The following is a 24,199-nucleotide window of genomic DNA, read 5'->3' on the forward strand; positions in this document are numbered from 1 at the left end:
AATTCAAATTTACCCATATTTGGATGACTGCCTTATTCAAGCAGAGAGCAAAGACATTCTTCTAAAGCATCTGGCGTTTGTAAAAAGACTGCTAATTTGCCTAGGGTACACAGTAAACGAAAAGAAATCAAAACTAGTGCCCTCACAAGAGATAATATTCCTGGGTGCCAGCTTAAATACAACGGCCCAGATAGCTTACCTCATGCCAGACAAGTAAAGACAACTGATTCAATATTTCCAATTAATGGCAACACAAGACTCAACTCCCTGCAAGAAGAATTCTGCAGGCCTTGGGTTACATGACATCTTGCATACTACTAATTCCATATGCAAAACTGCATATGAGGAAACTACAATGGTACCTAAAGAGTGTCTGGTCTTCAACACTGTCACTTATTCCTTGCCTTCAACAGGAGTTTCGATGGTCGGCTCAAGCCTGTCACCTTAACAAGGGACAGCCTTTCACTCAACCCACAGCCAGGCAAACACTGACAACAGATGCTTCGGATTAAGCCTGGGGAGCACACATGGCAAGAAAATGTATTCAGGGCAAGTGGAATGCAGAACAAAGGCATCTTCACATCAATCAAAAAGAGATGCTAGCTGTACAAAATGCCCTTATAGCTTTCAAGGACCTTCTGCATCCAGGACAACTTCTTCTAAGGACAGACAACACCACAGTTATGTGGTACATAAACAAGCAAGGGGGCACTCATTCATATCTCCTCTGCAGACAAGCCATGACCTTGTGGAACACAGCTATAGCCTATCAAGTTCATCTGCAAACACAATTCCTGCCAGGAGAGAAAAACACACTGGCAGATGACTTGAGCAGAAACATCATGGATCCACACGAGTGTAAATTAAATCCACAAATGTTCAGGATGAGAACACAGAAATGGTAGATCTGTTCGCAACCCCAATGAATTGCCAGCTACAGAAATTCTGCACAAGGACTTGCCACCCACAAGCATGGAAAGTGGATGCCCTCTCATTCAGCTGGAACCTACAAGTGTAAGCTTTCTCATCACTGCCTCTCCTTTCAAAGGTACTCATAAAAGCCAGACAAGAAAGGCCAAAGATGATCCTGATTGCCCCAGACTGGCCACGCCAGCACTGGTACCCAATCTTAAAGAACGTAGCACAAGGACCACCATGGCTTTTGCCTGAAATCTCTCAACTTCTGACTCTGCAAAACAATCAGATACTGCACGGCCAGCTCAAGACTTTAAACCTGGCTGCATGGAAAATTCCTTAGACAAGCAAACAGTGCCTCTCTCCAAAGCTGTTATGGATGTCATTCAGGAGGCCAGAAGGCCTAGTACCAGGAAAGCATATTCGAAGAAATGGAAGAGATTCTGTGCCTGGAGCCAGGTTCACAACCTTGACCCTCTTATCCCAAATATTCCTCAGATACTACAATACTTGACTGAGATGCTGGACAAGGGCCTCTCCTTTTCATCCATTAAGATCCATGCCTCTGCCATCTCTGCTAATTACAACACGGATCCACCTATTTTTTCTCATCCTTTGGTAAAACAGTACCTCAGAGGGGCTAAAAACATAAGACCGCCCCGTAGAGCACCAACTCCAACTTGGGATCTCAACTTTGTCTTGGAGAAATTAACTTTACCTCCTTTTGAGCCAGCTAACTTAGCAGACTTAAAATATGTCTCTTGGAAAACTGCTCTGCTCCTGGCAATAACCTCAGCACGAAGAATTTCAGAATTACAGGAACTAATGGCAGTGGAACCCTTCATCACATTCCACCAAGACAGGGTGTCTTTAAGAACAAACACCTTTATGCCAAAGGGTGGTATCAAGTGTGGCTCTAAACCAAACCATTCACTTGCCAACGTTTTATCCAAATCCACAGAATAAAGGAGAGAGACTACTGCATTCCTTGGACATACACAGGCAGTTACGCTTCTACTTGGACAAAACTAAGGCTTTCAGAAAAACTGAGCAATTGTTTGTATCATATGCTGCAGGAACACAGGGAAAAGCCATTTCAAAACAGACCATTTCAAAATGGATAGGCCATTGCATACGTTTCTGCTATACACATCATGAAAAAACTGCACCTAACAACATTAGGTCTCATTCCACCAGGGCAACAGCCACTTCAACTGCCTACCTCAGAGGAGTACCTACCAAGGACATTTTGGAAGCAGCAACTTGGATACCATCTGCCTCTTTACTCTAAATCCAGAGCTGGCTTTGCCACTGCAGTGCTGCAGGGCCTTATAGCCACCCCTAATGCCTTATAGAACCAGCCACCCTACCTCTGCTGTGGGATTCTACCAAAGTGTGATGACTGCAACAGTGTAACACGATGAACATAGTACAGTTTTGTACCTACCATAAATGTAGATGTTAGTGTATACACTGCTGCAGTCCAGGTTACCCTCCCTCCTTCCCCTCTTACTTGCTGTTACTTACCCTGGTATTCTACCCTTGCTGCCTATGGGAAGTATTTGCTGGTAACATAAAATCTTTGATTGCTTTTCTTATGTATGTTTTATTAGCAATTTCCATTGCCTACCTTTTTGGGGGCACCTGACATCTGGGGCAAGAAAAACTGAAGAAAATGGCATCGGCTGCATCTTATATACCCCTGGCGCACTGACGTCAGGGAAGAGGTGACAGCAACCGACGCCGGACCAAGACTTTGGAACTCGGGCCGACTGCGGGACCGCCTGACGGCAGGATAACCCAAGTGTGATGATTGCAGCAGTGTATACACCCGAACATCTACATTTATGGTAGGTACAAAACTGTACTTTAAGCCTTTTGCTTAGTGTTACACTGGTTGTTGTGTTTGGAGTCAAAGTGGGATATGCTTTAGCTGCTCTATAGACAACATTAGACAATCATTTCAAGGATGAGAACTATGGGTAAACATCTTGATACCATCCTAACAGATTTATAATTCCTGCAGTAGTGATCCTTATGATAAGCATAGCCCATCTGTGCCCAGGTTGCTTATCAGTCCTGGTTTGTAATCAGTGCTTTTTGCCCCTTTGCCATGCTGTCCACATACAGCTATAGTAAACAATTTTGAGATAGTTAGTTTTTACATATGAAATATTCATCTAACAATAGATGCTGTAATATAGAACCATTGCTACAGACAGACTCCCACCTTCCTTCCAGCAATAATATTCATCTTCTAGAACTGTTTACCTTTAGATGTAGTTAAATTTATACTTGATGCACTTGACATACACTGCAATGGTGGTGCTGCGGTAGCATTGTCGCCTCACAGCAAGACGTTGTCCCGTTTGATTCTCAGCTAAAGTGTCTTCTATGTGGAGACGTGCATGAATGGGCGTACCTTCGTTGAAGGTTGTACGTCAGGGCTGGCAACTCTGTACGTAAAAAATCTGCTGCCAATCATTAGCGGACCGGAGTTCTGCTGTGGCGACCCCTAACCGGTAAAAGCCGAAAGATACAACAACTACTACAGGAATACATGTAGCTGTTGATTATTTTACAGGGTGTGTTCATTATGAAATCTTTATTAGCATTTTTCATTTGTTGCGTTTATTAATGTATCTTTATTACAGAATGTTTTAAATTTTGTAAAGATTATTTGTTGCATATATTTAGGCCTTTTAATATTGGGTTTCTTTGAGGGTTTACTTTTATTGGCTTTCCCCTGAGCATTCTGTGCCCCTCACCAAAAGAAAAAAAAGTTTAAGCACGTGGTACACTTTTTTTCTTTTCTTATAGCCAGCATAAGAATGCAAACCATTTTGCTTATAGAGGCTTCCCTTAGCTAAAATATTTAGGCAAAGAGACTAGCATCTGTCTGATGGCTGATTCCAGTCATATTCGTAATTCCTGCAGCAGTTGTCCTGTATTCAGACGTTATACTCACCGAGCTGTATTAATCTTTTTTCTTATGCTTCTTGTCACCATTGGTGCTCGGACCATCCACCTTGCCTACCAGGACATGTTAATCACAGGGACTTAAGAGATGTACTTGACTCACTCCTATACTGGGACCTCTTGCATTCAGTTGTCAGGTCATAATTTTTCCTAAACTGGGAGGCTAAATTACAGATGGCCCTTGTGCAGCTACATTCTTAAACACAAACTTTTTTCAGGTATGCTCTTAGCCTCTTCCTCATGGCTAATATGCTGCAGAAGCAGGGCTTGTAGTGCTATCAGTTCTGCCTACAGTGCAATGTGCAGCTTGCCAAGCCATTGCACTTGCTGTGATCCAGTGTCTTCTGTAAGATCTAGCCTGTACTGGTCATCATCTGTGCTAGCAGAACTAAACCACGTTCGACCCAATACAGTGGTCATGCTGATGTCAGATGCTGACTCACCATTGCCCTTGGGTGTTTTTTCCACTGCCCGAGCTGCTAATCAAACTCAGGTTGCCTACAGTTAGGGCTTTATCACTTTAGGTAGTGGAACTGGCTACACACAACTTTAGATACTGTCATGGTTTGCTTTGTGGTTGAGATGTAGGTGGCTCTTTATTGTGGAAAAATGGCATGTTGTTGTTTCATCTTTTCACAGTTAGGGGTCGCCACAGTGGAACTCCTGTCCGCTAATGATTGGCAGTAGATTTTTATGGTGCCAAGATGCCAGCTCAACGCCCAACCTTCAACAAAGGTACGCCCATTCACGCATGGCTTTTGAATGCCACTCTACCGTGGAAAGGACATGCAGACTCCACACAGAAGATGCTCCAGCCGAGAGTCAAATGGGAGAACCTCTTGCTGTGAGGCGACAGTGCTGCCGCTGCACCACTGCATGTGTTATGGTTTAAAAAAATTTCCAAGAGAGCATTGGAGTATTGGGAAGGAAGGCCCTGGTACTGTGCATTTTGGCTGGAACATGGACTTGTATAGTTAGAACATGATGGCTGTTCTGCAAGCTTGCGTGTCTGTATATGAATGTATGTTTACTTAAAGTATCTCATATACAAGATGAACCCAGAATAGTTCATTGCTTTTGGGATGCTTGATTAAATGTTGAAATTCCATTCAGTAGACCTTTTAAGTTGTATAGATACACAAGTTCTTCCTTACCAGTAGATCATCTCAAGACACCATACTTTCTACAGCTGATTTGATTTTCAGTCTCCCTGAATATGGAGCCCTTGGGAGAAACTGTGAAACTCTGTGGCAAACAGTATTACCAGGATGATGATCATTTTTATGAACATCTTAAAACCCTAGGCACATTACTTTGGCTTTGAACATGCTTGATGCCTGTCCTCCAGAGTTCTGTTTGTCAGAGTTATGTGACAGAGCAAGCTAACAATTTTGATGTTATTTTCTTGTCGCTTTTCTGCTGCTTCAGTTTTTTTTTCTACAGTGCTAATTCTGCATTATGTATCATAAAGCATCTGGAGGGAACAGCATCAGTTTTGTTTAATGTTCCTTCTGCAGGGCTTTACCAAAGGAGGTAAGAAGATCGGGTGTACACAACCCAGAAGAGTGGCAGCTATGAGTGTCGCTACACGTGTCTCGCAAGAAATGGGTGTCAAGCTTGGAAATGAGGTATTTTCTTGAACTATCTGTTTATTAGAATATTTACACAGTAATACGATAACATGTAAAAAGAAAAAAAATACTGAAGTATAGCAATTAAAGAAGTATTTGTGTGAAAGTTGAAAAGAAAATGGCTGTACAAGCACAGTAATGTTGACAGAGCAGGAAATCTAAATGTGTTTTCAAATTTGTTCATAGGTAAATACTAGGCTAGCTGCCCTTGCGGGCCATTTTAAACCTAACCAGATTCCCTTTCTGTGCTCAAAGTAGCCTATCCCATTTGGTTATAGATTGACCTTACCCATCCCATAATTAATAATTATATATTGCACCAAACTAAAATAACCGGGAGCATACCATAGATAATTTCAGGGAGCCCATGCATGGGATAAAGCATTTAGGAGTTGCATCTCTCTCCATTAGCAGTACAGGAGACAGTCCTGGGGTAAATTTTCTGTTTCCCATCTGAAAATTTAAGTTGTGCTTGAAAATGTACATGGACGAACTCTGTCTTATGTGGATGGGGAGTCAGTTCCATAGCAGTGGTAACCTCTGTGAAATATACCTCTCCTTCAAACCGTTCTGTTGGTATTGCGAAAGAGGCTTAGTTCCCTCAACAGAGTATTTCTGATGTTATTTGACTTGGTGATGTGCAGTAAATCCATCAGTAATGGGTTGAGCCATAATCTTAATTAACCTTAGTTATTTAATTGAGGTAATGTCCATAAGCTTAAAAGTGTCCATAAACATTCTAACATTTAAAAAAATCACAGAATGCGATGCAATATTCTTTAAAGCATGTATCTTAATATTTCACCAGTGAAGAAGAAATTCTTGCTAAGGACAAGGTGACCATTTTGTTACAGGACCTAAACTGGGACACTTGAGGGCCACCCCGGGAAGCCAGGTCTGCAATCCCATTCTCCCAGCCCCCATGGAAGTGGAGATAGGACCACCACGTCATCTCACACTGGGGCAGGCAGGCTGGCCTCCAGTCCTTTACCAGACACTGTGGGGATGCCACTCTGTGAATAGCACCACCCAGGAGGCAAGAGGCCACATGCCAGGAGGCTTGAAGCGATGCACATTTGTCTGCACCTGGTACTGTGGGGGTGGAGGTGAGAGACTGAGGTGTGCCGCAAAAAGTGCAGAGATGGGGAGGCCCAGGGCGATCTCCCTTGTGAGTTTGAAAGCCATAGGTGCAAGGCATAGTGGAGAACCAGTGTCACGGAAGTCTGGTTGAGGGACTGTCTGAGGCTTTTTGTCCCAGTAGAGTTCCATGAGGCTTGGAAGATCCCTTGAGAGGTTCCTAGAGCACGCATGACACTGCATGATTTGGCAGCAGTTAGGAGCTGTGTAACCCTGGAAAAGAGCTCTTTCTCCTGTGTAGAAGTGGGACCCTAGAGAGATGTCAGTCCCGATGGAAGTCGGGAAGGGAGAGGGGGGGGTGGAACGTGACTGGTACAGGACAGCTCTTACCTGGGTGAGGGGGTATGGACCATGCCCCCTCTTGGACGGAAGTCTGTAAGGGGGAGAGAGAGGCAGAAAATGACAGGGTTGGGCGAGCTCTTGCCTGGGTGAGGGGGGGGTCAGGCAGAGCTCCCCACAATGGAACTCCTTAGGAGAGCACTAGGGCAGACAGCAGTAGGGCCTAGAGAGCTCCTGCCTGGGTGAGTGGGGTCAGGTACAGCCCCCCATGATGGAAGTCCTTAAGGGAGCAACTGGTGGACAGTGGTGGTGCTTGGAGAGCTCCTGCCTGAGTGAGTGGGGTCAGGCAGAGCTACCAGTGATGGAAGTCCTTGAGGAAGCGCCAGGGTGGATGGCAGAGGAGCCTGGAGAGCTCGTGCCAGGGCAAAGGCATCCAACTTCACCCCATAACCAAGAGCATCCTTGAAATATCTCAAAGTCCCCAGAGCTGCTCTGGATGGGAAAGCATGGGGACTCTGAAGCCTTCATGGGAGAGGATCTGCTCCTCAGTGGCTGAAGGGAGTTCCGGAGGAGTGGATGGGATCTGAAGGAAGCTCCCCTGAGAGGGTCTGAGGGCATGAGCGATCTGGCACGACTTGGCAGCCTGCAGGAGGCATGCAGGCAGCGGAGTCCCTTGACATGGGGGGGCGTGGCTGGGGAAGGTCTCTGGCCAGGTCGAAGAGGAGGACTGTAGGATTTGGCCCTGACAGAAGTCAGTATGGGAGCGCCAGGCAGATGGGTGTAGGACCTGGAGAGCTCCTCCAGCAGAACCCCCCACGACGGAAGTCCTTGAGGGAGTCAGTGACTGACTGGCGGCAGGGCCTGGAAGGCTCCTGCCAGGGCAAAGGCATCCAACCTTACCCCCATACCCAATGGCATCCCTGAAAAATCGCAATGTCCCCAGAGATGCTTAGGATGGGAAAGCAGGGGGACTGGCCACCCTGGGAAGCCAAGTCACCATTCAGACTGAGCGGTCTAAACTGGGACATTTCTCTGTCCCAAAGACAATGTTTGGGATTCCGGGACAGAGACTTCCAAACTGTCACTGTCCTGGAAAAACTGGGACCATTGGTCACCTTGGTTAAGGAACAAGTCTCCAGATCAGGGACTTTCCCTAGATTACCTAGTAATAGTTGTAAACACAGTGGTTTATAGTATATATGAAATTTGTTTGTAAATGTATTTAAATTTCCCACAGTTGAACAGCTACATGGCAGTTTCAAAAAGTCATGTAATCATATCAACCCTTCGAGAAAGATATACTGAACAAAGCATGTTAGTATTATGAAGAAAAAAATGAAAGTTAACTTTTTAGGTGTGTGTTCTCTACTATAAGTTTGTTGTAGAAGATATCAGATAATGAAATAATTTGAGAAGAATGTTTCCATGTAGCTTTCCATTTTAAATAACTACTACATTTCTCAGCAGATTGTTCCCTTGTAGAACCACAAATGTATTTCTCATTAGCTACTAATAGGTTAAGTACTGAATTTTTTTTCCTAAAATTACAAACTTCAGATATTTAGTTTGAGTCGGAGTAACTAATGTAATAGTTTGCTATTGCTACTTAGGTACTGGTTAGAGGGAACAAAAACAATGGGCAGAAAAATAAGTTGCAAACAATTTAGCAATTTCAAAGGATGTAAGAGAGAAAACAAATGGTGCCGACTTTGTTGATGTTCATCATGCTATGCTGCTGCAGTCATCACACTTGGGTTATCCTGCCGTCAGGCGGTCCCACAGTCGGCCTGAATTCCAAAGCCTTGGTCCGGCATCTGTTGTCGTCGCTTCTTCCCTGACGTCAGTGCGGCAGGGGTATAGAAAAAGGCAGCCAACGCCATTTTCTTCAATCTTTCTTGCCGCGCGGTGCCCGAAGCAGTTCGCAAGTGCCGGTCGGCCAGCTCCTGAGATTTTCGAACAGAATTTAAGCCGAAGTCTTCTATAAAGCTAAGTACCCCGTTGGGGAAACTTTTCTTGCCTCAGACCGATGTCAGACAAAGTTAATAATTGTATTTCTTGTGGGAAGCAAATACCTCATAAGGATTTTCATTCTTATTGTATTCCTTGCCTAGGCCCAGACCACGACGTTTCTGGTTGTCGGTTTTGCACTAGGTTCAATAAACGCACTATTAAGTGTCGGGCTGATACCGCCCGACATTATTTTGTCAGAAAAGTCAACTACATTATGTCGTCGGAACCCCTGACAACCGCTATGTTTAAAAAATGCAAGGACAAAGACAGGCAGCCTAGACCTAGACTAGATACAGAGGTCTCGGTTAGGCCTGCCACCGGATCTTCGGTATTCAGTGAGGTGCCTACGCAGCCCCTGACTACCTCAGACTTAGAAAATACGACTACCTCTCAGTCAGAATCTACTGGGCCACTGGAGCCGGTTCCTCCTCAACTCGTGGACGCCAGCCCTGGCGGAGATCCGGAGACTATGGACAGGCCTTCGGTTTTAGAAGGCGTCTTTAAACTGACGACTCTCTCCATTAAGTCATACGCTAAGCTTCCAAAGGTTAAGAAACCGGGTCCACAGACTCCCACACCAGGCCCCTATGCCTAAAAGACAGATGCTCAAAATGGCGGAGGACCTGATTACCCTTATCAGAGGTTCCCAGCCCCCTCCTGACAAAAGGCCTAGACTGGAGGAAGATTTACCTCCTTCTGACCAGGAATCCATTTCTTCAGCAGACTCTGAGGAACAGGATCACCCCTTCCCTCTCTATGAAGACTCAGATGCTGAGGAGTCTATTTCCTCTGTTTCCCCCCCTGAAGACTTCTCTTTTGGGGAAACCCTGCACACGATGAGAGAACATTTCCACTGGGAAGGACAAGATTACTCTGACTCCAAGAAAAGACTCCGTGAGTTGTTTCTTCTACCTCAGCATAGACCCCTAGCCATTCCTCCTGTTTTAGACATTCTGGATGATGTCTACACTGAATCCAGTCTAAATCCAGATTCCTTACCTCCAGCACCACCTAAACCAGACAGATACTATCGAGTCCCTGACTCTCACACGTTTTTATATAAAAGCCCTGCTGCAGACCCAGAAACCATTTCCCAGGGTCCCAAAGGGGTTAAGGCCTCCACTGCTAAGAATCCACTACCTGCGGAAAGAGATTCCAGGGCATTAGAAAGATGGGGGAAAAGTGTATACCTCTGCCACTTTGGCCATGAGGGCATTAAACTGCCAATTCCACATGATTAAATACCAGCAGTACTTGCTTACTCAGTTAAAACAGAAAATGATCCCTCAAACAGATCAACTAGATTTCAAAAGGATGCAAGATTTGTTGCATGCAGCAGAACAAGTGGGAAAACATTCCTTGCCGTGTGGTTTTGATTCTTTGGAGGCCTCATGTAGAGCAGCAGTCACAGGGTCTGTAATATATAGACATGCTTGGCTAAAAGAGCAGACCCTACCAGAACATGTCAAAGCAAAGTTACTAGATGCTCCACTGCAAAAGGATGCGTTATTTGGTGTCAAAGCAGAGGAAGTTTTATAGAAGATGGAAGAAAAGGCAAAATCAATGCAAACAGTTAAAGATTTTTTACAGGTACAACCTCCTCGCTTCAGCAGAAACTGGCCATCAAAAAACTGGTCCTTTCCTGCTTCAGACAGACCCCAAAGGGGCAGGTACAGACGCCCTAGGGGCAGAGGCCAGGCACAAGGTACCTTCAGGCCTAGACAATGGCAAACAACAACTCAAAGAGGGGGAGACGACAGATCTCAACCCTTCAGAAAACAAACTCAATGACTTTCCTCTTCGCCTGCCAAGCAAAATTGCCCAGACAGCACCTCTAGGAGGAAAACTGGCTCTTTTTCCACAAAATTGGCACATCATAACAAAGGACAAATGGGTTCTGGATATAATTACCCAAGGCTACAGATTTCATTTTCACACTTTACCACGGATGAAAGGCATGCCAAATCTGCCAACAAACCAATGGGCAGAGGCACAAAAGCAAATTTCAGCTCTCATGAACATGAAAGCAATTCAAAAGGTTCCTGCAAAAGAGCAAGGTCAAGGATTTTACTCAAGACTGTTTCTAGTACCAAGAAAGGGCAAAGCCTGGAGACCTATCTTAGACCTTTCAATTCTAAACACGTACCTGGACATTCCCAAATAGAAAATGCTCACACTACAGCAGCTTCTTCCCATGCTGGGCAAGGAGTCTTGGCTGGTAACGTTGGACGTCCAAGAGGCATATACCTGCATGTCCCTATCAGACAAGATTGCAGAAGATACCTCAGATTTTTGCAGGCACAACGCATTATCAATTCTCTGCATTGTCCTTTGGCTTTTCAACTGCGCCCAGAGTATTCACGAAAAGCCTAGCATCAGTAATTGCATACTGCAGACAGCGAGGAATACAAATTTATCCATATTTGGACGACTGCCTGATCCAAGCGGACAGCAAAGACATCCTACTACAGCATCTGGCATTTGTAACAAAGTTGCTAAGTTGCCTAGGGTACACAGTAAACAAAAAGAAGTCGAAACTAATACCCTCACAAGAAATAATTTTCATGGGTGCCAGCTTGAATACAATGGCCCAGATGGCTTACCCTCACGCCAGACAAGCAAAAACAGCTGGCTCAGTACTTCAAAAAGATGGCAACTTCTACCCAGCTCACTGCAAGGAAATTCCTGCAGGCATTGGGGTACATGGCATCCTGCATTCAACTAATTGCATATGCAAGGCTACATATGAGAAAACTACAATGGTACCTAAAAAGTGTATGGTCCCAACACAGACACCGCCTCAAAGCAAGTATAACTTTCATTCCCTGCCTTCAAAAAGAGTTTCTATGGTGGGCTCAAGCATGCCAAGCAAACAAGGGCCTTCATTTTGTCACCTCCAGCAAACCAAACCTTGACAACAGATTCATCAGACTACGCCTGGGGTGCACACATGGCAGGACAAATGCATACAGGGCAAATGGTCTGCAAACCAAAGGCAACTACACATCAATCAAAAGGAGATGCTAGCTGTAAAAAATGCACTAACAGCCTTCAAGGACCTCTTGCATCCAGGACAACTTCTCATAAGGACGGACAACACCACAGTTATGTGGTACATAAACAAACAAGGAGGAACGCACTCCTACCCACTATGCAGACAGGCAATGGATTTGTGGAACACAGCATTAACTTGCCAAGTACAACTGCAAGCACAATTCCTGCCAGGAAAAGAAAACATTTTGGCAGACAAATTAAGCAGAAATTTGACAGACCCCCATGAGTGGAGACTACACCCACAAGTATTCTCAATGATAACTCAAAGGTGGGGACCACCAGACATAGATCTGTTTGCCTCAACCAACAGTTGCCAGCTACAAAAATTTTGCACAAGGGCTCATCATCCCCTGGCCTGGAAAGTGGATGCCCTATCATTCAGTTGGACAGCATTGTCAGTCTACGCCTTCCCACATCTGCCTCTACTGACCCAGGTATTACTGAAAGCCAGATCAGAGAGACCACAGATGATCCTCATTGCTCTGGACTGGCAACGTCAACACTGGTACCCATTACTACGAAACTTGACTCGCAGCCCTCCATGGATCTTACCTCAATTCCCTCTGCTGTTAACCCAACAAAACTCTCAGATCCTTCACAGTCAACTAAGGACCTTAAATCTAGCTGCATGGAAAGTACCTTAAGTTATCAAACAACACTTCTCTCAAAGGATGTCCAGAATGTCATTTTGGAGGTCAGGAGGCCCAGCACCAGAAAAACTTACTCAGACCAATGGAAAAGATTTTGTGTATGGAGCCAGGCAAGAAGCCTAAATCCTGACATCCCAAATATTCCGCACATACTCCAATATCTAACTGAGATGCTACACAAAGGCCTTTCTTTCTCATCCATAAAGATCCATGCTTCAGCCATTTCAGCTCAATATGATACGGTTCCTCCCATTTTCTCTCATCCTTTGCTAAAGCAGTTTCTCAGAGGGGCAAAAAATATAAGAGCCCCCCAGAAAACCACCAACTCGGGATCTAAATTTTGTTCTGGAAAAGTTAACACTTCCTCCTTTCGAACCAGCCTTTTCAGCACAGCTTCAATACTTGTCATGGAAAACAGCCCTGCTGCTGGCTATCACCTCAGCACGCAGAATCTCAGAACTGCAGGCACTTATGGCAGTGGAACCTTTCATCATTTTCCATCAGGACAGAGTATTTTTACGCACCAACCCTTCCTTCATGCCAAAGGTAGTCTCCAGTGTGGCTCTCAATCAGACAATACACTTGCCCACCTTTTATCCAAACCCACAGAATAAAGGAGAAAGACTCCTTCACTCTTTGGACATTCACAGACAGTTACATTACTGTTTTGACAAGACAAAGGCCTTCAGAAAATCTGACCAACTCCTTGTATCCTATGCACCAGGCTCAGAAGGAAGGGCTGTTTCAGAACAGACCATCTCCAAATGGATAGCACATTGCATCCGCTTTTGCTACTCACTCCACGGGAAAGCAGTGCCTGCCAGTATTAGGTCTCTCTACCAGGGCTACAGCAACCTCAGCAGCCTTCCTCCGAGTAGTCCCAACAAAGGACATTCTGGAGGCAGCTACCTGGAGTTCAGTGCACACTTTCACCAAGCATTACCACATTCCTCTATACTCAAAAACCAGAGCTGGGTTTGCCACTGCAGTTCTGCAGGGCATCTTAGCTGCACCTAACCCAGTTTAGCTCCTACCACCCAACCATAACTTTGGGACTCTACCCAAGTGTGATGACTGCAGCAGCAGCGTAGCACGATGAACATAGTACAGTTTTGTACCTACCATAAATGTAGATGTTCGAGTGGTTATGCTGCTGCAGTCCAGGTTACCCTCCCTCCATCCCCTCTACCTAACAAGGCTTTTCTTATACCTCCATGTACTTCAACCTTTGGGATGCATGTCTATATGGTGTATTTGCTTACAACTAGTACCATTGTTTTGCACTAAGGTATGTTTTGCTAGCTTCTTATTTTGCCTGCTTAGTTTGGGGCACCTGACATCTGGGGCAAGAAAAACTGAAGAAAATGGCGTTGGTTGCCTCTTTTATACCCCTGCCACACTGACGTCAGGGAAGAAGCGACGACAACCGACGCCAGACCAAGACTTTGGAATTCAGGCCGACTGCGGGACCACCTGACGGCAGAATAACCCAAGTGTGATGACTGCAGCAGCATAACCACTCGAACATCTACATTTATGGTAGGTACAAAACTGTACTTTGTGTAGAGTACTGTTTGGATTGAGAATGTAAGGCACCTTTAGGAGGTAGGGTACTTTGTAATCCAGGAGAATCATGTGCAGTTTGTCTGAAGAATGCATTTAAGCAAAGAAGAATCTGTTGTAGCCTGATGACATGTCTAGCTGATCAACGGTATTACTGAAAAGACAGCACCAGAAAATGGATAAAGGGAGCAAAAATGGAACACAGATTGATATACAACATATTTGTATCTCTTTTCCTAGCATAATTATATATTTCTGCAAATTTGTGTCCAGTTTGCCTTAAACTGTGCATTTATAAGTTTTTTCCATGCTTTACAATATCTGAAAAAATACTTAAACAGATTTTCATTACTAATGCAGACTGCCTACTTTCCATTGGACTAATGGATACACACGTACTCAAACCATTTTTTTAACAAATTAACACATTAATCAATTTTCAAATCTTTAATTTAAATATTCTCCATAGAAGAAGAAAAAATCTGAAGAACAGGTGGTACACATGGCACAGTAAATCACTTTCTCTGAGTTACAGTTGTATTTCTGTAACTTGGAGAAGGTGATTTACTGTGCCATGTGTACCACCTGTTCTTGCTTTTACATAGGCAAGACTGATATAAAGTTTAAAAAAATTGCATATACGAACACCTGTATGACATAAGGAATAAAAAAGAAACAAATTCTCTTAACAAACATGTTTTGGAGTATAATGACCATAAGTGCCAATTTTTTTTATTATAGACAATATCAGTACTAACATGAGGGGTGGTGCATGGTCACTATTACTTGAGAAAAGAGAATTATACTGGCAATTACGTTTGAATGCTGAGAACTGGCCAGGCCTGAATCAGCTTATTTCCATTAGCCCAATTTTAAAACTAAAGGCACTGGAAAGATAAAAAAAAAGAATTGTGTGTGTATATATATATATATATATATATATATATATATATATATATATTTCTCCATTATGCATTTTAACATTTTAAATAATTCACGTTTAGTATTTATTTTAAGTGTATTTATTTCTCTTAACATTTTCTACTATATCTAGTTTTTAGTATTTAATTACACATATTTATTGTTTTAACACATTCAACATATTTAAATATTTATTGTACATTGTCATTTTATGAAGCAGTGCTTGTATATAGTGTGTTTTTAGGGTGGTATGTTCCATGATCTTTTTCAGTTTGTATATTTTGTCTACTTTTTAAATTCAGTGACTGTAAATAGTGCTTTTAATGACATAATTGATTAGTTTATAACTGGGTGGAACTTCCTGTTTGAACTGTGTAAGAAGTAAGTAACTATGTGGGGTAAATTGTCTGATGAAGTCTAGATCTTAGACGAAAGCACTCATCCTTGGATTTTTTTGGTCTGACGTTAATAAAGTGGATTCTGCATTCTACAACTGTGTGGTGATTTGCAGCCTGCATTACTTTTGAGTGGGTTCAATCCAGCTACTACTTCTGGCTTTTGTGTTTATCTACTTCAATTTGTGCTTTGTGACTTTCTTTATAAAGCATCCAAGGGAGCCACTTATTCATATATTTCTGACAACATTTACATTGTATAGTCTTGCTTTCTATTTCTGATATTTCTTTTACAATAACTAGTAAGTCTTGGAATGTAGGGAGGGGGTCTATATTAGAACTTTGAACATTTAACTGTTCGAACCACTAAAGGTCGACCTTTAGTGCTCGAACTGTTAAATGTTCGAATGTTCCTAAAAAAAATAAAAACAAAACAAAAAAAACTAAAGAGTGTAGGCAGGGGGGCAAGCCCCCTTGCACCCCCCCATGTGGGGGGCTGTGCCCCCCACACACCCCTGCTACTTAAATATACCAACTCCGAGACCGCACTACATTGAAGTAAATGGAAATCTCCCCTTACGGAGATTTCCATTTACCCGCTCGATGTTCTGCACTTTCTCTATTCTCAGGTCCTCAATGTCAGATTCGACATAGCTGCTTTCGAGAATTTAATATAGACCCGTAGGGAAGCTGTTAGCTTTCATTTATGTATCTGTCATTATTAAAAACAGTGTTAGTACAACTTTTTTGACCTTAGACAATTCCAGCACTTTGTCATGATTCAGTAAAGTAGTTTTTCTTCTTAATTCATTTTTTTCTCTCAGCATTTTGTTATCTTGCAGTGTATATTCTGATAAAATATGTTACCATGTCCACATTTCTCCTCTATAAATAAGTCTACTAACCATGCCAAAAAATGTGTTGTCATCCCCTTTGGGAAAAACTCTGTTCCCATGAATTACAACATCGATGGTAGTCCACTGAACACAGAAAACGTTATAAGAGATCTGGGAACTCCGGTTTACAGAATCGTCTCTTTTGACCACCATATTGCCACTGTGGTCTGAAAGTCCTTCTGTGTGGCACATCTCATTACTAAGGGTTTTGCATCCAAGAAGAAAGAGGTCATTGGCTCCCTCTACTCTTCCCTCATTAGGCCAATCATCAAGTGCAATGCCCCATTTGGCATGTACCTCACTAGACATTTGCAGCAACTGGAGAGGCCACAAATGTACCTCACTAAGAGGATCCTAGGCCTTACACACTTGTCCTATATGGACAGACTCAAAAAAATCCAACTATTCTCTTTCTCATGTTGCCTGCTTAGAGGTGATCTCTGCTTGACTTACAAAGCCATGTCTGACCCAGCTCTGTTGGAAATTCTGTGTGTAAAGAAATCCCAATCCCACCGCACCACATGCTCCAGAGACCCCAACCTCATTACCACAATCAACAGAACATGCTGGAGAGACAGGTTCATAATGTAGAGACTGCCCATGCTCTGGAATAGACTTCCCATACATGCCAAGCAGAGCACCTCACTGGCCATCTTCAAGAGGAATCTTGATGAGTGGATATGAAATAGAAAATTCACCCTGGGGATCACTCCATTGGCTCGACTCGACAGAGGCACTGGGAACTAAGGTCGGGTGGCACGATGCCAGCATAATCCTATATGCTAGGCTTGTAAAGGCTCCAGGGCCATTAGCCTAGTACACACGCATGAACCTGTCAACACTTTTTCATAATCTACTTGGAGAATAAAAATGTCTGGAAAAATTCTAAGTCTCCTAAATTTAGTTCCATATTTTGAGACACGACAGATCTTTTCCTATGCTTCTCTGATTATTTCCTTATCCAGCTTTCTTTCCATATTAGTCTGACATCTCCTACATCTCTTTCTGTTCAGGTATGCTTTATGTTCTCTACTTATCGGTCCTTTCTACTTTTATTGTGTGGGTACTTGGTTTTACAGTACATTCCACAGCTAAGGTGATTGACCTGCTCAAGGTCTGTTATTAACAGTCTGTGAGAGTTCTGTTTGCAAGCCTAAAGAGTCTTATCCTTTTCCCTTCCTGCAAATTGTAGACCCATATTACCTACTCGCAAAGATTGCCATCTTCTTTTTGCAGCTACTGCCAGTACCATAGCTTCCTATTTTACACCATGATGCTGCTGTATTATTCAACCTTTTGTCACTGTAGTCCAACCCTATAGGCAAGATTTCTTTATACCAGTTCCTGACTCCCTTTCTTATGCTACCTCTTGTCAGTTTCCTTATCAGACCTAGGGAACTTTCATTGTTCTCTCTTAAACTGCCATTATGGACTTACTCAGATTATCTGAATTATATGGGACCCCTTCTTGTTGAAGCATGATTTATTTCCATGCTGTATTATATTCCTCATTACAAAGTTAATATAACAGTTTATTTGCTTTATAATATTCCTGAATATTTGGGACTTCCAACCCATCATTTGCACTGACATCCTTAGCGTTATCCTATGGCAACCTCTCACATTTGCCCAAATGAATTGTAAGACTTTGTTTTGTAGCAGTCCCAGTTTTCATCTGGAGAAGAAAAAGGCTGAAATTGAATACATTTCTAATTTCAGTTGTTTATATTTTCTAATCTAGATCCATCACCATCATATTCATCTCCTTATTTTTACATTTTTTGTAAAAGTTTCATCCCATATCAGCTTGAAAGATAAGCTTTGAAATGATACAGCCGTACTAATAGAAATGTTAATTTGGAATGTCCCTATAAATAGGAATACAGCTGAACCAGCTATGTTTTGGGCCATAATTTATTGCATTACCTTTGGCTTTCATTTATCTTTTATCTTAAATGTTTGTGAAATTCTGGTAGAATTTGAAAAAGATCAGGTAAACTATCCCTTGGAATTGATAATGCATAAAACATCATAAGCAAACGAGGCACTTTCTCTTGCTCCCTAGCCCAATTGTATCTCTGCATACTTTATATTTGCACTGAAGTGGCCATGGGTTCTAAGTATAGAGCAAAGAGTAGAGGTGACATCGAGCATCCTTGCCACATACTCCTGAAAAAAGAAAGAGAACTACTCTTATAAGCTTCCACCTTTCTTCACTATTGCATTAGAACCAGTCACTGAAACTCTTGGGGAAATTATATTTATTTAATAGTTCCCTTTATAAAAAAAAAAAAAAAAAAGCTTATGAAGTCCTATCAGATGCCTTTTTTCATCTAAACTTGGACTAATCAAAGGATTTTTCTTTATTATAACTGCTGATATTTTTGTTACAAACGTGTGTCTGCCGATTATAAATATGCATTGATCCAAATGAAGTGTCAGTGGTGCAGCAGGCAGCACACTTGCCTTTGTTGCAGAAGGTTGTGGGTTCTATGGTTGTGGGTTCTATTCCCACATCAGGTAGATCAGTTGCTGACACTGCAGTACATCATAAGGGGGGGGGGTGCTGGACTATTGTGTGTGCCATCCTTTACATGTAATGCTAAACCAAGGTCCCATCTCCTTGAGTTGGTAGTAGGTCAGGTGTATACAAAAGATCACATGGTACCAATCAAAAAGAGTAGGTGGAGTTTCCTACTGCCCTGGCCAAATTTCCCATAATAGTATAAATGCCACATCAGGCCTCCCCTGATAAGAATCTACTAGCATAGTTGAGACTAACCTGGCCAACAAAGGACAAATAAGTAAAACTAAAATAAGTAAGATTTAATTATGATAACCAAAATCAAACTTTCCACCATAAGTCACCCCCCCCCCCCCCAAAAAAAAATGGATGACAAAACTAAGAAATCTAAAATGTGAGGCAGAGCATTTTTGTCTCAATCAAACTGTTGCTTTTTTAGTGCAGCTATCCAGGGTGAAGATGATATCCCTGTTTTGTATAGTCTACATCACTCCCCATGAATCCAAGTCAAAAGTTTTTTAAAAGTGAGGACATTATTGCAGCTTTAGAGTCTGCATCTCATCAACAACAAAAAGATAAATATTTAATAAAAGATAACATTGTGGACCTAGAAACAAGGTCTTGCAGAAAGAGTATTATCCTTCATGATCTTCTTGAGTTATGACAGCTGTAATTTGCTTGAAGTTCTTAGATTTATTTGTTTTCACTGAGTCAGCAATCCAATTTCAAAGACATCTGCTGTCTGCACCACTTTTTCACAAGCCTAGTCTCATCAGACACACATCAAAAGGCTGAATGTTCAGGATACTGGACTAATAGCAAAACAAAGATTTTACATGGAGAGGATGTAAATTAAAGCCTCTACCTGATTTGCCTATAGAACAAAAGACAGAGAGAAGTTATCTCCATACCATCAGTTTCTTATTAAGAAAGGAACTAAATTCTAGATGGCCTATCCAGCATGACTGTTGTTCTCCTGAGACAGTCAGAAATATTCAATGAACTCTGTTTCTGATGCACAAAAGTTTCTTCATACCTGATTGTGAAGTTTAAACCGACATTCTGTAGCTGTTTGTTTTTCTGTCACTGTTTTGTAGCAAGATTCAGACACCTTTTATGCCTGCATAGACAGTGCAAGTTATATATTGTTATCTAGTTCCATCACTATCATCGTCTTCAGTATTATGTATTTGTGTTTATATATATATATATATATATATATATATATATATATATATATATATGTGTGTGTGTGTGTGTGTGTTTTAGTTTCTCTGGGTGTTACATAGTTGGGGTTGTGCAGGTGCACTCCTCCTGTATGTCTTCTGATTGGTACATGCTTCTTACATTCACAACCACTGCCTTTGACCTGTGAGAGATTTGCTTGCATGGCAGCTTTATTTTTGTTTTAATATTGGCTCTCTTCTGTCTTGGCTGTCAGCTGTAACACAGTTTTGTCTTTTGTATTGTTCTCTTTTTTAAGCTATACCACTGAACTAATTTTTCTGTTCTTTGTCTCCTATACAGTACATCCACCTGTGATGCCTTTCCAGGCAGACTAATCAATCTGCTAAACTGTATCTTTCTACAGTTGTGATTTGTTACTTGTGTAAACAACTGAAAGCAGGTTTTCAGACTTTCTATCAAAACAGTTTTAGTGCACACAAGGGAACTGATTAATGCTTGAAACTGTGTTTTATAACTTCTTGTGATTTCTAGATTTGTTTATATTTCCAGTCCCACATATTTGATGTTTTAAGTTGTAGCTGTTTTGTTTCCACCAGAATAAACCATACTTTTGGGTTTTACACCATTTGGATCAGGTGAATTCTTGTACTGCATTTACAAAAGACCTCTAGATACAACTGGGATATTAAACAAATTTTGAAATGAACACTTTTGGTGCAGATTCACATCCCTTAATATAGGAGATTGGTGCACTCTTATTTTATCTAATCTGATGATTAGATAATCATTTAATTTGATGAAGAATGGAAATAGTAGAAGGCTTTGAAGGTCCTTACCCTTTTGTGCGTCATCTTTGTGAAAAATATATAATTTCAGAGATTTTCAGTGTTTTAAAACAACGCCAAATTTGTTAGATTTACTGTTTTTATTTATTATGTAACCTTTAGTGTTTTTCTTAGGTTGGCTACAGCATTCGATTTGAAGATTGCACTTCAGAGAGAACAGTGTTAAAGTACATGACAGATGGAATGCTGCTTCGGGAGTTCCTTACTGAACCAGACTTGGGTAGTTATAGGTAATTGTTTTTAATGGTGATTTCATAGTTTAACGTGTCAGTCACAGTACTGAGTTCCTGCTGGCTTATGTTTGTGTTTAATATTGCATATGTTTTAAATCACCAATCTTTTAATTCTTTGATGCTAATACATGTTGTTTGCTTCCATTTTGGGTCCTTGTTTCCAGCAGTGCAGCATGTTACCCATTGTTTTCTGTCAGATCCTAGGTACCATTTTAATGTTCATTAGCGTAGCTTTACCAGTTCTCCTACACTCCTGGCTGTTGCATCTATTTTGATGTCATCTTTAATCAGAAATGTCCTGTTTCTCATAGTGTTGTTCATTGTTGCATTAGTGCTAACTTTTATCTGCATTAAAAGAATTCAACAAAGTATTACAAAACATCTTGGTGATGAAGCCACTTAAATGTGCTTTTGAGACGATGTACAACTTACCTACCAACATTTAATCTCTACACAGAGTACAAAATTATGATTTATGTTGCATCTGTACATACTGCTGGAAACAGTTTTCTAAACTGGTATCTGTTTTGAGACTGTGAAAATGCATATATGTATGTATGTAGTATCTGTTATGTTAAAAATGTTTGCTCTGTAATTTGTTTTCTTGTTATGCTTGAATATCAAGCATGGGTCATGGCCAAAAAAGGGTCAACAGACCAGCCTACTTTACCTGTTCACCAAATAATAAATAAATAAACCAGAATAATGGTAACTGTTTATGTAGCTGCGGTGGTGGTGCTGCAGTAGCGTTGTCGCCTCATAGCAAGACGTCCCATTCGATTCTCAGCTAGAGCGTCTTCTGTGTTGAGGCATACGTGAATGGGGTGTGCCTTCGATGAAGGTTGTGCGTCAGGGCTGGTAACCCGGTACGTAAAAATCCACTACCAGTCATTAGCGGACCGGAGTTTCCGCTGTGGCGACCCCTAACCGGGAAAAGCCGAAAGACACAAACAAACAAATGGTAACTGTTTGTGTTTAGGATTCCTCTCCCTGTGGGGAATCCATTACTAATTAACTGCTTTTGTGAGAAAAGGGTTTTTTTTTTTTTTTTTTATACAGTCCACTAATAGCCAGTGACTATATCTGTAAGTTTTTTTTCATCAAAACATTGTTTCGTAGTCATGATTGTTTAAAACAATAATGACATTTCTACAAAAAAGCCAGTATTGGCTTTATATGTAGGGAAAAAACTTCACAAGTATTTTTTCTTCTGAGGAAAAATTTGTATTTTTTCTTAAAACTTAATTTTAATACATAAAGCTTCTAGTTAGGAAGGTTACCTTTCAGCAAATTTACTCTTGTGTATTTTACCTTGCCATTTCTCTGTGTGGTATTGGCAAAAAAAGTCCATCTTGATTTTTTGTTAATTAATTCACTGTAGAGGGGGTCACTTCCTGTGGGAAAGAAGTCTGCTTTTATGGAAAACTTTAAGGTTAGGAGTTAACATTTTTGGTTTGGAGGGTTGTCAAATCTTCCTCATAACTTTATTGTTATTACTTCTAACCACTTTTCAAATGATTGTTCTGGTTAAAAGTCAGTTTTTTTTCATATAATGGTTTTTGTCTTTCAAAACTGGTTGCTAGAGATTAAAGCTAGTGTTTCTGGTGGCTGTCACATGAACTTTTATCTCAAGCTTCAGTTTTATGTCATGACATAACACCAATTTCTTGGGATTCCATAACCTACTTTTTGGTCTCCTGAAGCAGGTAGGGCAAGAACAGATAACACAGCACTTGTTTTCTCCTTCTGTGAGGCACAAGATATTTAAAAATATATGGGAGTCCTTAAAATTGTCGACACTCCCTAATGATGCAGCTATTGCTAATGTTGACAAGTTAAAATGAGAAATCAGAATGTCGACATGGTTGCACTCATGCCCTGAGCGTGTACAATTAAAAACTAAAAGCTCTGGTGTTACTATTTCTGCTTTATCTGTCACTATGTCAACAATGACCAGATTTGTTTGGAAGGTTTTCACTATTTCCAGTCTGTGATAAAGCTGAGATACTGAATTCTCCCCTGAGTAAGAGGATTTCAGGCTACTTCATTACTGGTGGTCTTTAGCAAGTCTTGTTATAAGAATGCAGTTAATTTTAGGGAGCTGCATACTTTCCCTTTCTCGTTGTCATTTTTGATAGGGTGGTCCAAAAGGGAGAACTCTTCCTAATAGGAAATAATGAACTTTTCATGTTGTGGTCTTCGCTCCCTCCCTCCCTGGCATCTTAATCTACTTCCCGTATTTCATTTTCTTCTCTGAGAGCAACTAATGTGTGACAGTCCTACTTTAGGTTTTTACTGGATATAGGATTCCCTTTCCTTTCACAAAGGTCTCCACTTCATACATCAGGATTATCCTTTCTATTTCCTCAGGCCTTTTCTTGCTGCCTTTTGAGTTAATTCCTTTTCCCCATATTTAACAGGAAAAAGATTTTAACTAAGTACTTATAATACTTAACAATGTTCAGTAAAGCCTGTAACATGTTTTCTGTTGTCTCAAGAATTTCACTTCATATAAGTTTGCTACTAAATATATAGAAATGTCTTTCTGGATTTATCTCCATTGGGTTCAGAGAAGCATAAACAAAGTCCTTCCTCTTGTTTTTTTTTTTTTTTTTTTGGATGGTGCTTTTTCTCTCAAAGGAGTTAACTCTTGAGAGTGATTTGGTAGCCTTTCATACTATGTCCTTCATTTGCTTCTTTCAGGCCATAGTCTGTCTGTAACTCCAATGCAGCAATGTAAATGTGTGTGTGTGTGTGTGTGTGTGTGTGTGTGTGTGTGTGTGTGTGTGTGTGTGTGTGTGTGTGTGTGCACGCGCGCAAATATATCTGTATATATAAAATTCTCTCACGCTGTATATATGGTTTCCCTAGTAGTGACACACTTTTGCTGACTGCGCAGATGTGTGATAGTTATTTTAGAGCAGACACTCTCTGTGATTTAGGACTATGTCCTTTCCCTGGAGATTGTACGAACTTGGA

General features: G+C 41.5%; 1 protein-coding gene across 2 annotated transcripts in view; it reads left to right on the forward strand.

The window, feature by feature from the left end:
* DHX16 (DEAH-box helicase 16) overlaps positions 1–24,199 on the forward strand; it is a 983,432-nt gene that overhangs the window by 457,425 nt on the left and 501,808 nt on the right. For both annotated transcript variants that reach the window (XM_044084487.1, XM_044084486.1), the window contains exons 9-10: positions 5,412–5,522; positions 21,102–21,217. In XM_044084487.1, coding sequence (XP_043940422.1) covers positions 5,412–5,522; positions 21,102–21,217 — 227 coding nt within the window. The remainder of the gene's footprint in view (positions 1–5,411; positions 5,523–21,101; positions 21,218–24,199) is intronic.

Source organism: Protopterus annectens, chromosome 9.part0, assembly GCF_019279795.1.
Source record: "Protopterus annectens isolate FY-2018-M chromosome 9.part0, PAN1.0, whole genome shotgun sequence".
Lineage (NCBI taxonomy): Eukaryota > Metazoa > Chordata > Ceratodontiformes > Protopteridae > Protopterus > Protopterus annectens.